General features: G+C 43.9%; 5 protein-coding genes across 5 annotated transcripts; 2 read left to right on the forward strand and 3 right to left on the reverse strand.

Moving 5' to 3' along the window:
• Nucleotides 1–48: 48 nt before the first annotated feature.
• On the reverse strand, nucleotides 49–3,259 carry LOC117567283 (integrator complex subunit 7). The gene is made up of 2 exons (XM_034247149.2): nucleotides 1,634–3,259; nucleotides 49–1,581 (listed from the first exon to the last, which is right to left on the reverse strand). The coding sequence occupies exons 1-2, from the start codon at nucleotides 3,092–3,094 to the stop codon at nucleotides 49–51; spliced, it is 2,994 nt and encodes a 997-aa protein (XP_034103040.1). The 5' UTR covers nucleotides 3,095–3,259.
• Nucleotides 3,260–3,410: 151 nt separating this feature from the next.
• On the forward strand, nucleotides 3,411–6,564 carry LOC117567284 (nibrin). The gene is made up of 4 exons (XM_052005265.1): nucleotides 3,411–3,654; nucleotides 3,715–4,536; nucleotides 4,594–6,377; nucleotides 6,438–6,564. The coding sequence occupies exons 1-4, from the start codon at nucleotides 3,570–3,572 to the stop codon at nucleotides 6,516–6,518; spliced, it is 2,772 nt and encodes a 923-aa protein (XP_051861225.1). The 5' UTR covers nucleotides 3,411–3,569; the 3' UTR covers nucleotides 6,519–6,564.
• Nucleotides 6,502–7,623, reverse strand: LOC117567286 (uncharacterized). Its single transcript, XM_034247156.2, has 2 exons — nucleotides 7,534–7,623; nucleotides 6,502–7,476 (listed from the first exon to the last, which is right to left on the reverse strand). The coding sequence occupies exons 1-2, from the start codon at nucleotides 7,613–7,615 to the stop codon at nucleotides 6,524–6,526; spliced, it is 1,035 nt and encodes a 344-aa protein (XP_034103047.1). The 5' UTR covers nucleotides 7,616–7,623; the 3' UTR covers nucleotides 6,502–6,523.
• Nucleotides 7,624–8,768: 1,145 nt separating this feature from the next.
• LOC117570202 (uncharacterized) lies at nucleotides 8,769–9,394 on the reverse strand. The gene is made up of 2 exons (XM_034251690.2): nucleotides 9,138–9,394; nucleotides 8,769–9,074 (listed from the first exon to the last, which is right to left on the reverse strand). Exons 1-2 carry the CDS (start codon nucleotides 9,370–9,372, stop codon nucleotides 8,818–8,820), a joined length of 492 nt encoding a protein of 163 aa, XP_034107581.1. The 5' UTR covers nucleotides 9,373–9,394; the 3' UTR covers nucleotides 8,769–8,817.
• A 441-nt stretch (nucleotides 9,395–9,835) lies between these two features.
• Nucleotides 9,836–10,920, forward strand: LOC117570201 (adrenodoxin-like protein 2, mitochondrial). Its single transcript, XM_034251688.2, has 2 exons — nucleotides 9,836–10,162; nucleotides 10,242–10,920. The coding sequence occupies exons 1-2, from the start codon at nucleotides 10,008–10,010 to the stop codon at nucleotides 10,579–10,581; spliced, it is 495 nt and encodes a 164-aa protein (XP_034107579.1). The 5' UTR covers nucleotides 9,836–10,007; the 3' UTR covers nucleotides 10,582–10,920.
• The last annotated feature ends 366 nt before the right edge of the window (nucleotides 10,921–11,286 follow it).

The raw sequence follows: 11,286 nt of genomic DNA on the forward strand, positions 1-11,286 counted from the left end.
CAGCTGGTCGAAAAAGAGCGCGCGCAGTTTTAAAATTGCAAAATACTTTCAGAAACGTCTAGTCTGACTAACAGCCTGCGAAGTGCTCGCCACTTGCACTGCTGCCGGTTTGCTGGGATCGTCCATAACGCGCACCACCATCGAACTCTTGGGTCCCGTGCACCAGGTAATGCCATGCTCATCGATCACAAACGTTTCCAGTGTGACTTGAAATTGGCCGCCACTTGAGATGGGCAGCAAAAAGCTGCCCGAGAGGAAATCACGTTGTGGCTTAACGATTTGATTCAGAGTGACGGTATCGTTGTTGGGCAGCTTCACCAGCTCGTTAACCGGTCGCGGCGACATCAGTTGCGACGTCAAACTCAACTGCACCGAATCAACGCGACGAAAATGTTTCTGCTGTTTGCTAAAGTGCTGCAACACGCCCTCCACCTTGATGACCAGATTGCTGCCCGACTGCACCAGTACCGGCTCCGTGGCGCTGCGTGGCTGCGGACTCACCGACAGTTTGATCTGTGTCGACTGCAGTATCTGGAAAAAGTAACGCGGCAGACAAAGCGGCGTCTTGGTGATGATTTCAATCAGCGCAATAATCACGTCCAAATGCCGATTGCTAATGGTCTTGGCATTCGGCAGCTCCTGCGGTAGATTCTTTTGCATCTGCTCCATGCGCTGACAGCTGGCGGCAAAGTAACGAGTCTCCGGATGGGTGCCAGTGGTCAGAAACACGGGCGGCTCTGGTGGCGTGGCATAGCAAATGGATTCAATAATGTGCGCAAAGAGTGCACACTGAAATTCGGCGACTTCCAAGAACTCCAGCGTCACATTGTCCGCATCAAACGACGACTTGTAGAGTCGTGCATAAGTCTCCTCGCAGGCCTTCAGAGACTTGACCAGCTTGCGCAGCTGATTGGTGACATGACCGAACTTTTGCAGATAGTCGCGTGAGTTTTGCGCCAAGCTGCCCGCAATCGCAGGCGGCGGCACAATCACCTGGGCATTCTTAACGGTCACAGCCAAGTGCAGTGTCTGCAGAAACTGTGCGCGTATCTTAAGATACTCCAGTTGAAAGCTGCACGGATGCTGAGGCGACGAGCACGCACGCATGCTGGCCAACGCCTGTTGATAGAGATTGCTCGCCGACTCCAGACGCTTCATCAGTGGCAGCAGTGGCTCGGGAGCCTCTCGTGGTGCATAGTTATCCCGCATATACGCATACTCCAGGCCATAGTTGAGTATGCATTCGGCCTGCGAGATCTGTGCCAGCGCCACCAGAAAGTAGTGCATGTGATCGCTGATCACAATCTGTGAGACCTTCGTGTAGATGTGAGCTGAGACATAATGATGGCCATAGCGACTCGCTGTGCGTGCAATGCGATAAAGCGTCCAGCAATTGACGCGTTCAATGCAGAGCTCAAAGCACTGCACCACTTGTTGTGGCAGGTAGCAGCCCATGGTGGTCTGGCAGATCAAGGCGCTGAGTATCTCGACGGTGCGCAGCTGTTGATCGTCGGTTTCGCTTTCCGTGACCTTCTTCAGCTTGTAGAGTATAAGCGGGAGCTGAGCGAGCAAAGGATTCACCTGCAAAAGGAATACTTTTAGTGACTGAAGTATAAGAGGAGTAACCACTCACCTTAAGTGGAGCTGGTTGATCTGTCTCCATGGCTGTGTCGTCATCCATGCCTTCCGCTGTGGAGAACGCGTACTTGCGCAGCTGGAAATGCTCGCAGAGTCCGACGAGTGCTTCGCATATCAACTGTGCATTCGCAGGAGGATAGACAACATTATCCCCCAGCGTATTCGATACCAACTCAATAAACTCGGCACCAAATTCGGCATTTGCCTGCGTGATGCGTATGCCATAGGTGAGCACACGTCGCAGATCTCTGGTGCATTCTGCCCGTCTTGCTGTGCAGAGCAACACGCCCTCCATGTGCAGATTGACGACCTGCAGTATGTCATCCACCTGTGTTAACTGTTTTTGGGCACCAAAGGCCACCAAGGCGGAGAGCACAGCCATGGCCTGAGTGGCTGTTGTGTAGTCATCCAATTTGCTGATGCATTGCACGCATAGGCGTAACAAAGCCTCGCGATGCTCGAGCAGCAGCTGCTGGCAGGTTAAAGGACATTCACTTAACTTCAGCAGGATAGAGAGAAAGAGGAATTGCTCGGCGCCATTGCGACACAGTTTGAACTTGCTGATGAGTGCGCCAATCGCAGGTTTGGGCCACGCATTCACACTCTGTTTGCCCGCCAGCTCGTTGAAGGAGCGCAGCACTTGGATGCGCACTGGAGTGCGCAGATCCTCCATGAATTCCAGCAGCACATTCAGCTGGCCAGGCACTCCGACCAATGTGCGCGACGACAACTGTGTGAGCGTGTTGATGATGGCCACCACAAAGCTTTGTGCTGGATACTTGGGCAGGAGTTCCAGGCACAACTTGCTGACTAAGGCGGCTGTGTTGGCATCGTGATGCATGTGCCGGAGCACGGGAATGAGCAGAAGTTTCATGGGCACCGGCACTTGCAGGGATTCAATCATGTCGGAGATCTTGGCACACATGCTGATGGCAAAGGAACTGGACTGAGCGGCAAAGCAGCTGCTGGCATAGATGGCCGCCTCCACTTCGACGGTGTCGTGGCTATCGAGTGCACGACGTATCGCATGATGCACTTGCGGTTTCTCAGGGATAACGCGTGAGACGGCGCCCAACGTGCGCAGGAGCAGAGCACGTGCCACGGGATCATTCGAGTGCATCACCATAAAGATGCGACGCACAAAGTTATCAATGTTCAGGATCTTGTCCAAGTGATTTTCGCTCTGTTGGCAAACACGCAACACCCAGAAACGCAACAGGTTCGAGCCGCTCACAAAGAACTCGGCCAGCTTGATGAACGACGAGTTGATCAGTATGGGGAAGGGATACTTTTCAAAAAGACGTGGAAAGCGCACAATTGCCTCGCATTGGATGCCTTGTTTGGCGCTCCGCAGTCCCTTGTCCAGCTCCATGAGCACGGCATTGGAGTCGTGCTCGTTGTCGTTGAGGAATGATTCGTTGAACATGCTGACGCGTGTGCCCGTTAAATGCGCCATTTTATGCACTTAGTTTACACAATTACTTATTTTATAAAATGAAAACAAAATGTGTATTGTAAACAAAATTGAGAAAAACTAATGCACACCGGCGTCTCATTCAGCTGTGAACGTAAATGCGCACAGCTGACTATCGACAGCGTCTAACGAGGCGCTATTACCTAAAAGAACCACCCTGTACATCAGCTGTTTTGAAAATGTCGCGAAATATAATTTTGAAATATATCTTTATCTTTATTTCAATTACTAAGAAAATCAGATGAATGTCAATTTTCATAATTTGTGAAAAATATAAATAGTTAACAATTCAAAAACTGATATAACAGCGCAACAGAGTAGATACTTTACTTTGAATTAATACACTGAACGTTGTTTGTGTTTATTGAATTGCCATTCAGCCATAAGCGCAATCGCACAGTAAACAGCTGAGTGTGAGGCGCCAAATGTGAACTGCAGCTTAACAGCATTCAAGTGAATGTTATTTGTTAGAGTTCTTGTGAAATTCCGTCGTCTTTGTTTTGTCCTTTTAAAAATGTTTGTTTTGACCAAAATTGGTGATGGTAAGTTTATAAATATTTATAAATTCGCATAGAGTTCGCTAACACCTCACTTGTATGTAGATAAGCAAAAGTTTATGCTACCACCGAACAAAATGGTTTATACCGTTGGTCGCCTGTCTACCGATTTGATATTGTCCGAGGATCTGAGTATTAGTCGCACTCATGTACGCCTGTGCCTGCCCATTGCTGACAGCAAAAAACCACTCTCTGTAATCGATTTGGGTTCCAAGTACGGCACCTACATCAATAACGACATTCCACTCAACAAAAAGATGCCGGCAAAGATACTAACTCCACTTCAAGTGGGAGACAACATTCGTTTCGGTGCATTGAAAAATATTTGGCAACTGTCGCAACTGCAGTGGATCACGACGCCCTCATCACTCTCACGCAGCGAACTGGAGGAACTGCAGCAGCTGCTGCAACCGTTAGGCGCTGTCTTGTTGCCCAGTTGGACCAACCATTGCACGCATCTGACTATGGACAATGTTTCAGTGACTGTCAAACTGTTGCATGCACTGCTCGACAATAAACCCATCGTGAGTATGGCCTTTTGGCGAGCTCTAGCCAAGTTTGTGCATCGTGTGCACGTCTCTGAGGATTGGCCACAGCCCGAGGACTTTCCTCCAGCGCAGTCGGAGGATATGCCGAGCATAAAATGGAATCCACAGCGTACTCAACTCTTTGCCCGAAAAACTGTCGTCTTTTGCAATCGCAAACACTTTGACATGTATGCTCCAGTTGTGCTCAAAGCGGGCGGCACTTGCAAGGATCTCAATTCGGGAGTGCGTCGGCAGTTTCTAACGAAGGACGACGTCATTGTCATACAATATATTCCTTCTACCCAATCACAAGCAACTGAAACCATTCACAGTGTTCAAGGTAAAATGGATTTATATGAAATTTACCCATTTCTATAGAGTATACATTTTATTTTAGAAATTCTGAATCAAGCTGGACGTCGTCTGATACCCGATTATGAAATTGGTTTGGCCATTTTACACTGTTCGACACACAAATTTTGTAATCCTGCCCATACAATCGTGGAAAACACGCTGGCCACAACAGAATCGATGGATTCATCGATCTTGGTCTTGAATACGGGGTGCACTGAAACTCAAGGAAACTCAAATAAACAAACAGATTTTGTTGTAGCGGAATCCGAGATTTATGCGCCCAGCGAAAAATCAGATAAAACGGAGACACAAGCAGAGAAGTTGAAACAAACGGAATCCGAGAAATTCAAGTTAACAAAGAAAAACAAAATGGTTTACTTAGATTCCTCGGATGAAGAGAATGTTGAGGTTGAGGTAGAAGTTGAGCCAACTAAAAATTCAGCTGTTCCGAAGCGCAAACGAGCTATCATTGTGGACTCATCGGATGAGGAGCAGCAGGCAGCAAGTCAATCAAAGAAAATAACAAAAACGTTGCCTGGGGACAAGTCCAAGCAACGTCACAATCAGAATGCTGCTGAAAAAGTGGAGTTAACTGTTGCAAGCAGACGTTCTAATCAAGTTCAGGAGCAAGAAGTCGAAAAAGAGAAGCCCACAACTTCAAGACATTCCACGCGTTCTCATCAAGTAGTGGAAGAGGAAGTGGAAGAAGAGCAACCCACAACTTCAAGACGTTCCACACGCTCTAATCAAGTGCAGGAGCCGGAAGTGGAAGAAGAGCAACCCACAACTTCAAGACGTTCCACGCGTTCACATCACGTAGTGGAAGAGGAAGTGGAAAAGCAAAAGCCTGCTTCATCACGTCGTTCCACACGTGGTAATGAACCGCAGCCACAGGAAGTGGAGCAACCGAAAGCCACAACTTCAAGACGCTCGCCTCGAGGCAAACAGAGTCCAGAGAAAAATAAATTAACTGCGCCACTGATCGACGAAGAAAGCGATGAGGAAGACTCGCCCTTCCAATTTAAAACAACAAATAAACCAAGTCAGCAACAATCGGAAAAAGTTAAATTAACTGTGCCGCAAATTGATGAGGATAGCGATGAGGAATCGAATCCATTTCAGTTCACAGAGAAGGCAGCAGAGCCTGTCAAAGCCAACGGTCCAACAGCCAAAATTAGTGTGCGTAATTTTCTTGAGAAATCCCAAAATCATCCTGCGGCCAGTCAAAGTGTGGCTCCAGCTCCAGATGCATCGCAGCCTCGTAAGCGTTTGCGTCTCGAAGTGCTTAACGAAAGCGACAGCGATGATAACGACAATCCGTTCAAATTTGCCAGTAGCAGCAAGAAGAAAAAAGAATCATTTGGTGCCAGCAACAATTCAGATAATGAAGGAGTCTTTAATTTCAAATCGAATGTAGGCAGCAAGGAGCAGAACAACAATGCCAGCGAGAATCCCGAAGATTCAATAAACACTGAGCCTTTCTCAATCGAAACGAAATCGAAATCCAAGTATATTATGCCCAAGCCAAAGGAGAGCAACCGCAAGATCAACGTTAGTGGCTGGTTAACGTGTAGCGGGCTACACGAGGATATCAAGCCAAAAACCGAAGTGGAAATGGAAGCTGAAGCATCTCAAGTGAAGGTGAAAGAGGAGGACATTGATGAGAAGGTTGCGCACTTGAAATGGATAGCCAGCATGAAGGACAGCATTCAGATACGCATGTGCAATCTGAGCATCACAGTGCGTTCCCATGATGAGACCCAAAGTTCATTGGACACCACAGATGCCAAATACAGCGGTCGCAAGAACTTTAAGAAGTTTAAAAAGGTGCGAAGAGTTCAACTATTAATATTTCCAAGCTAATCTCTTATGTTCTATTGCTTTCAGACTACCAATCTGCATCCACAGCAACGTGTCGTGGAGCTAAGGCGCATGCAGCTGGCCGAGGGCATGGTCAAAGTCTTGTAAAATTGTTATAGTTTATTCCCAATAAATTTACGAAATATGTTCAAAGCTTTCGCGGGCTCTTTGGCCTTCAGTTTGCTCTCGAAGATCGTCTTCGCCGACAGCCATTCATGATGTTGTATGGCCTTTGTAATGCAGCTATCGGGAGACTGTTTTCTCACTTTGGATTCGCGTACAATGAACTGCTTAACATCCTCGACGGTGGTCAGAGAGTCCACCTGAAAGCTAGATTCCTTGATGTCCGTCTTTGGCTGCTTACGCGACACCACAGTGCCCACATCAGATTTGGCCTTTTGTTTCGCCTTGTCCACTTTGGTGACCACTTTTGATGCTTGTGCCAAACTAGAAGTTGTCTCTTCTCTTGGACTTGCTGTCTTATTTAATTTGATAACTTGTAGCTGCGTTGGCAACTTCCATTCGTCGTTGAGGAACTTGTGTTTTTCCACTACCGGAAAGTGCGAACGTTGTGGCAGCAGCTTATTGTACAGCTGAGCACAATTGTTGGTCTGCAGCTTGCTCAGATTGTGAATCTTTGCCATTGCTGCAAGCAGCACTGTTATGAACTCCATGAAATTGTTGTTGCGCAGCAATTGGCCAAAGTATTTGGCCGCTGATAGACAACACTCGCGTATGCGCTCATGCAAGTGGTAGAAGCTCAGCAGACGCACCAAGATGTATTCAAAGCTGCTCCTTGTTGGCATCTCGCCGGACAATTGATCATCGCAGACATCGGGTAAAGCACCACGGAAATGTTCTAGATCCCGGGCCAGATCAAGGCGTAGTAGCCGGCATAGTGCTGTATTCAATTTACAAACTGCCCGAAAGCCAGGCATATTGTGAAATGAGTTCTGGCGCCGAGCTATCAGACGTCCTATCAAGGCGGCAGTTTGATTGAACTCCTGAGCATTTGACGTGCTCACCTGTTGCAGGTAGCGATTGATAAGCACAAAAACATGCTTAGCTGCAAGATTTACGTATTAAGTTTTAAATTACAACTAATGCATTAGATTTAGCTCACCAAATCCTGTGTCTTCCACCTGTATAGTGACCAATGGTGGTTTTTTTAATTCAAAATCATTCCAAAAACATAAACTCGCCATGCTTCTACAAAACATAAACAAAAACTTATCGATAACTGATTTAATCGATAATCTAGTCGAGCGTTGCCGGAAATGTAAAATAATGCGCGCCAGTCTGTCAATATTTTAAATGTTTAATTCGGCTAATAACTTCCGCTACCATTGAGCTATTATTATTATAATTTTTAGTTATATGCCCTATTTTCAACGCACCAAACAACTGGGTTCTTCTCGGTTTTTTTCCGTTCAGTAAAAAAAAATGAAAAAAAAATGGAATTTTCTATGCTTGCGAGCTACACGAAAATATTGATAATGGATAATAGGATAATCACGCGATATTTTATTGATTCTCCTTACAAATGGCCTATCTTAAATAAGATCTTCCCCCACTTTGTCCAAATACTTGTGAACATATTGAAATTAAAAAAATTTTCCACTTACAAATGCGCGTTTTTTAAATTGTTCTCCAACTCTTGTTTACATTTGAACAGCTGGCATTTGGGAACGAATATATTTGGAAATTTACCGTTGGCCATACTTTTCGGTACGTAGCGGGTGGAATCGCCAAAACGGAGCTTAAACGAACGAAAAAAAAGGGCGGTGCAAATGGGATATTAGTTTTATATGTATGATATGTATTTATGAACCTATTTCCTTGGATCAATTTTAAAGACTATTTAAGATAAGCTATATAATTAGACGAAAATTAGGTTTTATGTTTACGGTACAATATAATTTTATTGGCCTTTCCATGACTCGCACACTATTATCTATTTATATACCCAAAAGTCGAGAGTTGCCAGAAACATTAAAAAGTGCGCGCAATCATAATTTTAAATTACTACTTATGGTACAATAATTTCCGTACCCATTAACTTATTAATAGCAAATCTAGTTTGATATGTAGTTATGAAAATGTTTGTTTTGATCAATATATGAGTATAGTTTTGGTACTTCTGATTAGCTACAGACTAATTTAAGGTTTAATGTTTACTGAACAATATAATTTTAGTGTACCTTCCATGACTGAGCACTACTATCTATCAAAGTACCCAAAAAAGCTGCATTTCACAATATTAATTATGGCTTATCAGTTTATTAAAAACTAATTAAAACTGCTAGTAGTGGACTTTCTCGATAGAGATAGGGAAATAAAATTAATTTATGTATTTCGTTGTTATACGCTTGAGTTTATTTTTAAAACACTTAAGGCAACAATTCTTTTATTGGCCATAGATGTTAATGTCCCAGGCATAGAAGATGGTGTTATAGCCACGCACGTAAAATTGAATGGTGCGTTGACCAATACCACCGGCGGATACGTAAGCCTCTCCTGAAGTGGATGATTGCTTGGTTTCAATGGACACGTGGGTGACAACTTTGCCGGTGCCTTCTTTGGGATAAGTCACAATAATTTGAGGGTTTGAAGCCTGCTCGAACCAGATATAGTCACTGTAACCGTTGTACACATTTGTGTCACCTTCAAGAAAAGGTATTTTTGGTTAATCTATTGGAAAATTATTAACTTTTTTGAATTACTTACCGCTCTTGCGGGCTCCTAGAGTCCATGTAAGCTTATACACAGTGTAATCAGCTCTTCCCTGAATAGAAACTTCACGGTTCAACTTAATAGCGTCTGGATTTTCAGCCAAAAACTTTGCCATCTGCTCCTCATTGAGAATGTTCACTATTGTCTCAGCGGCCTCTTCCTGTTCCTGGAGGGCAGCTCCGTGGATAAGAGCCACGCAGCCTAATAACAGTAACGACTTCAGCAACATCTTTAGACGACTTTAACTTAAAGTCGCGTACCGCTCTATTTTATATTCGTTTTGCTTATCAAATCAAAAGCTTTTTGGCGCTCTGACGCTATGATGATGGGCAGCACTTTGCCAAATTAGCAGTCTGGCAACTCGTTAATTTCTACATTGCCTTGTCTCTAGCACAGTGTGACCAGTAATGGATGCAAATACTTGAATCGATTTTGTTGTGTGGCTTGAAAACAACTTGTTCGTTATTCTACGATCGTCAGCTGTTAAATTCAGTTTTTGTTTATTGTTGTACCGTTATTTATATTTCTTAACAATATAATATGTTCCGTGTGGTATTTAAGATTTTAGGCAAGCACGTTTAAAAGTGCCGCCTTTTCCCATGCACATGTTTACAATTATAGTATATTTTGCGACGACAAATAGTATATTTTGAAATTGAGCTTGCGGTCACGCCTTCCACCTGCTAGCAGCTTTTTATTTTAGTTTTCACAATTGCATTAATTGTTGCGTGCTGTTGCGTGTACATGCGCTGCTAATTGATTGTTTATTTTAATAATTCTAAACAGCGTCGGGGGGACACTGAGTGCTGTGTTAGCTGATTAGATAGACACAATAAAGGTTTGCTACAACAATACACACAAAAAATGACAGTCATCAACACAATCCGAAATTCAGCGAGGCTAACGCTACGTAATATCTGGCTGCGAAACAACAACAACATCAGCAGAGGCAGCAGCGCAACAACAAATTTCACGCGCACTTTCTCGCTGGGCCTCGCACTACGCCAACAGCAAGATGTGTAAGTAAAGCTACTAATAACTAAATAACCTCGATCAAGGGAAACCAGTAGTAAACTATTCGTTGTTGTTTGATTATAGCGTGAACGTTACGTTTGTGCGCGCAAGCGGTGAGAAAATCAAAACTTCCGGCAAAGTGGGCGATTCGCTGCTGGACGTTGTGGTCAACAACAATGTGGATCTGGATGGCTTTGGCGCCTGCGAGGGCACCTTGACCTGCTCCACGTGCCATCTGATCTTCAAGACCAGCGACTACGAGAAGCTGCCCGACAAGCCCGGCGACGAGGAGCTCGACATGCTGGATCTTGCCTACGATCTGACTGACACATCTCGTCTGGGCTGTCAGATCAATCTGACCAAGGATATGGATGGTCTGGAGGTGCATGTTCCGGCGACAATTAACGATGCACGTGCAGCGTAGAGCAATAACTCTCATATGCCTCAATCAAATCCCAAAAAAACTAAAACGTTTGTTACAAATTTTGTTATATACATATATCGTGTGCTGAGTGCTAACTCTGTTTAGTATAATTAATTGAAACTAAATCTTATGTATTGCATGTCCATTTCGTTGGACACTAACAAGCTCAGGCTGCTACGTTCTATATTGTAGATTCTTGCATAAATGAATTTTATTTGTGTTCCAATTGTTAAATGCTAATTGGAGAAACTGCGTACAACAAACGAAATAAGATCGATGTAAATATGTGTTCGTACATAAATAAATAACATACACTTTTTATATTCATAGAATATGCAATTGATTCCGTTTATTCATTTCAAGAGCAACGTTGTCAAGCCCCCGTAAAATGATAAGCGAATCTCATGCGAATGTCGTAAGTGTTTTGTTTATCACTACTGCGAATATCGTAACACGATATTGCTTTGTTTCTTTTAGAACAATAGTAAAAAAATAGATAATCTACACTCTTTAATTGATTCCATTATTCAATTCAAGAATAAAATGGTAAAACCCCTGAAATATTATCAGCACAAATAACTCGTAAAAGTTTCGCTTATCAGTTTGACGAATATCGTAATAAAGTTTTATGTAAAAAATGCGATTAAACAATTATTAGACCATTGTTCGAACATACACAACATGCACTTTATATGTATATTTATT

Source organism: Drosophila albomicans, chromosome 3 (assembly GCF_009650485.2).
Source record: "Drosophila albomicans strain 15112-1751.03 chromosome 3, ASM965048v2, whole genome shotgun sequence".
Taxonomy (NCBI): Eukaryota; Metazoa; Arthropoda; class Insecta; order Diptera; family Drosophilidae; genus Drosophila; species Drosophila albomicans.

Excerpts from the sequence above, each read along its gene's own strand:
- LOC117570201 (XM_034251688.2), top strand. The coding sequence starts at position 10,008 with ATGACAGTCATCAACACAATCCGAAATTCAGCGAGGCTAACGCTACGT. Across the intron at positions 10,163-10,241 it reads CTACGCCAACAGCAAGATGT|CGTGAACGTTACGTTTGTGC; the intron begins GTAAGTAAAGCT and ends GTTTGATTATAG.
- LOC117567284 (XM_052005265.1), top strand. The coding sequence starts at position 3,570 with ATGTTATTTGTTAGAGTTCTTGTGAAATTCCGTCGTCTTTGTTTTGTC. Across the intron at positions 3,655-3,714 it reads TTTGACCAAAATTGGTGATG|ATAAGCAAAAGTTTATGCTA; the intron begins GTAAGTTTATAA and ends ACTTGTATGTAG. Across the intron at positions 4,537-4,593 it reads AACCATTCACAGTGTTCAAG|AAATTCTGAATCAAGCTGGA; the intron begins GTAAAATGGATT and ends ATTTTATTTTAG.
- LOC117570202 (XM_034251690.2), bottom strand. The coding sequence starts at position 9,372 with ATGTTGCTGAAGTCGTTACTGTTATTAGGCTGCGTGGCTCTTATCCAC. Across the intron at positions 9,075-9,137 it reads TCTAGGAGCCCGCAAGAGCG|GTGACACAAATGTGTACAAC; the intron begins GTAAGTAATTCA and ends CTTTTCTTGAAG.
- LOC117567283 (XM_034247149.2), bottom strand. The coding sequence starts at position 3,094 with ATGGCGCATTTAACGGGCACACGCGTCAGCATGTTCAACGAATCATTC. Across the intron at positions 1,582-1,633 it reads ATCAACCAGCTCCACTTAAG|GTGAATCCTTTGCTCGCTCA; the intron begins GTGAGTGGTTAC and ends TTCCTTTTGCAG.
- LOC117567286 (XM_034247156.2), bottom strand. The coding sequence starts at position 7,615 with ATGGCGAGTTTATGTTTTTGGAATGATTTTGAATTAAAAAAACCACCA. Across the intron at positions 7,477-7,533 it reads GGTGGAAGACACAGGATTTG|CTAAGCATGTTTTTGTGCTT; the intron begins GTGAGCTAAATC and ends TAAATCTTGCAG.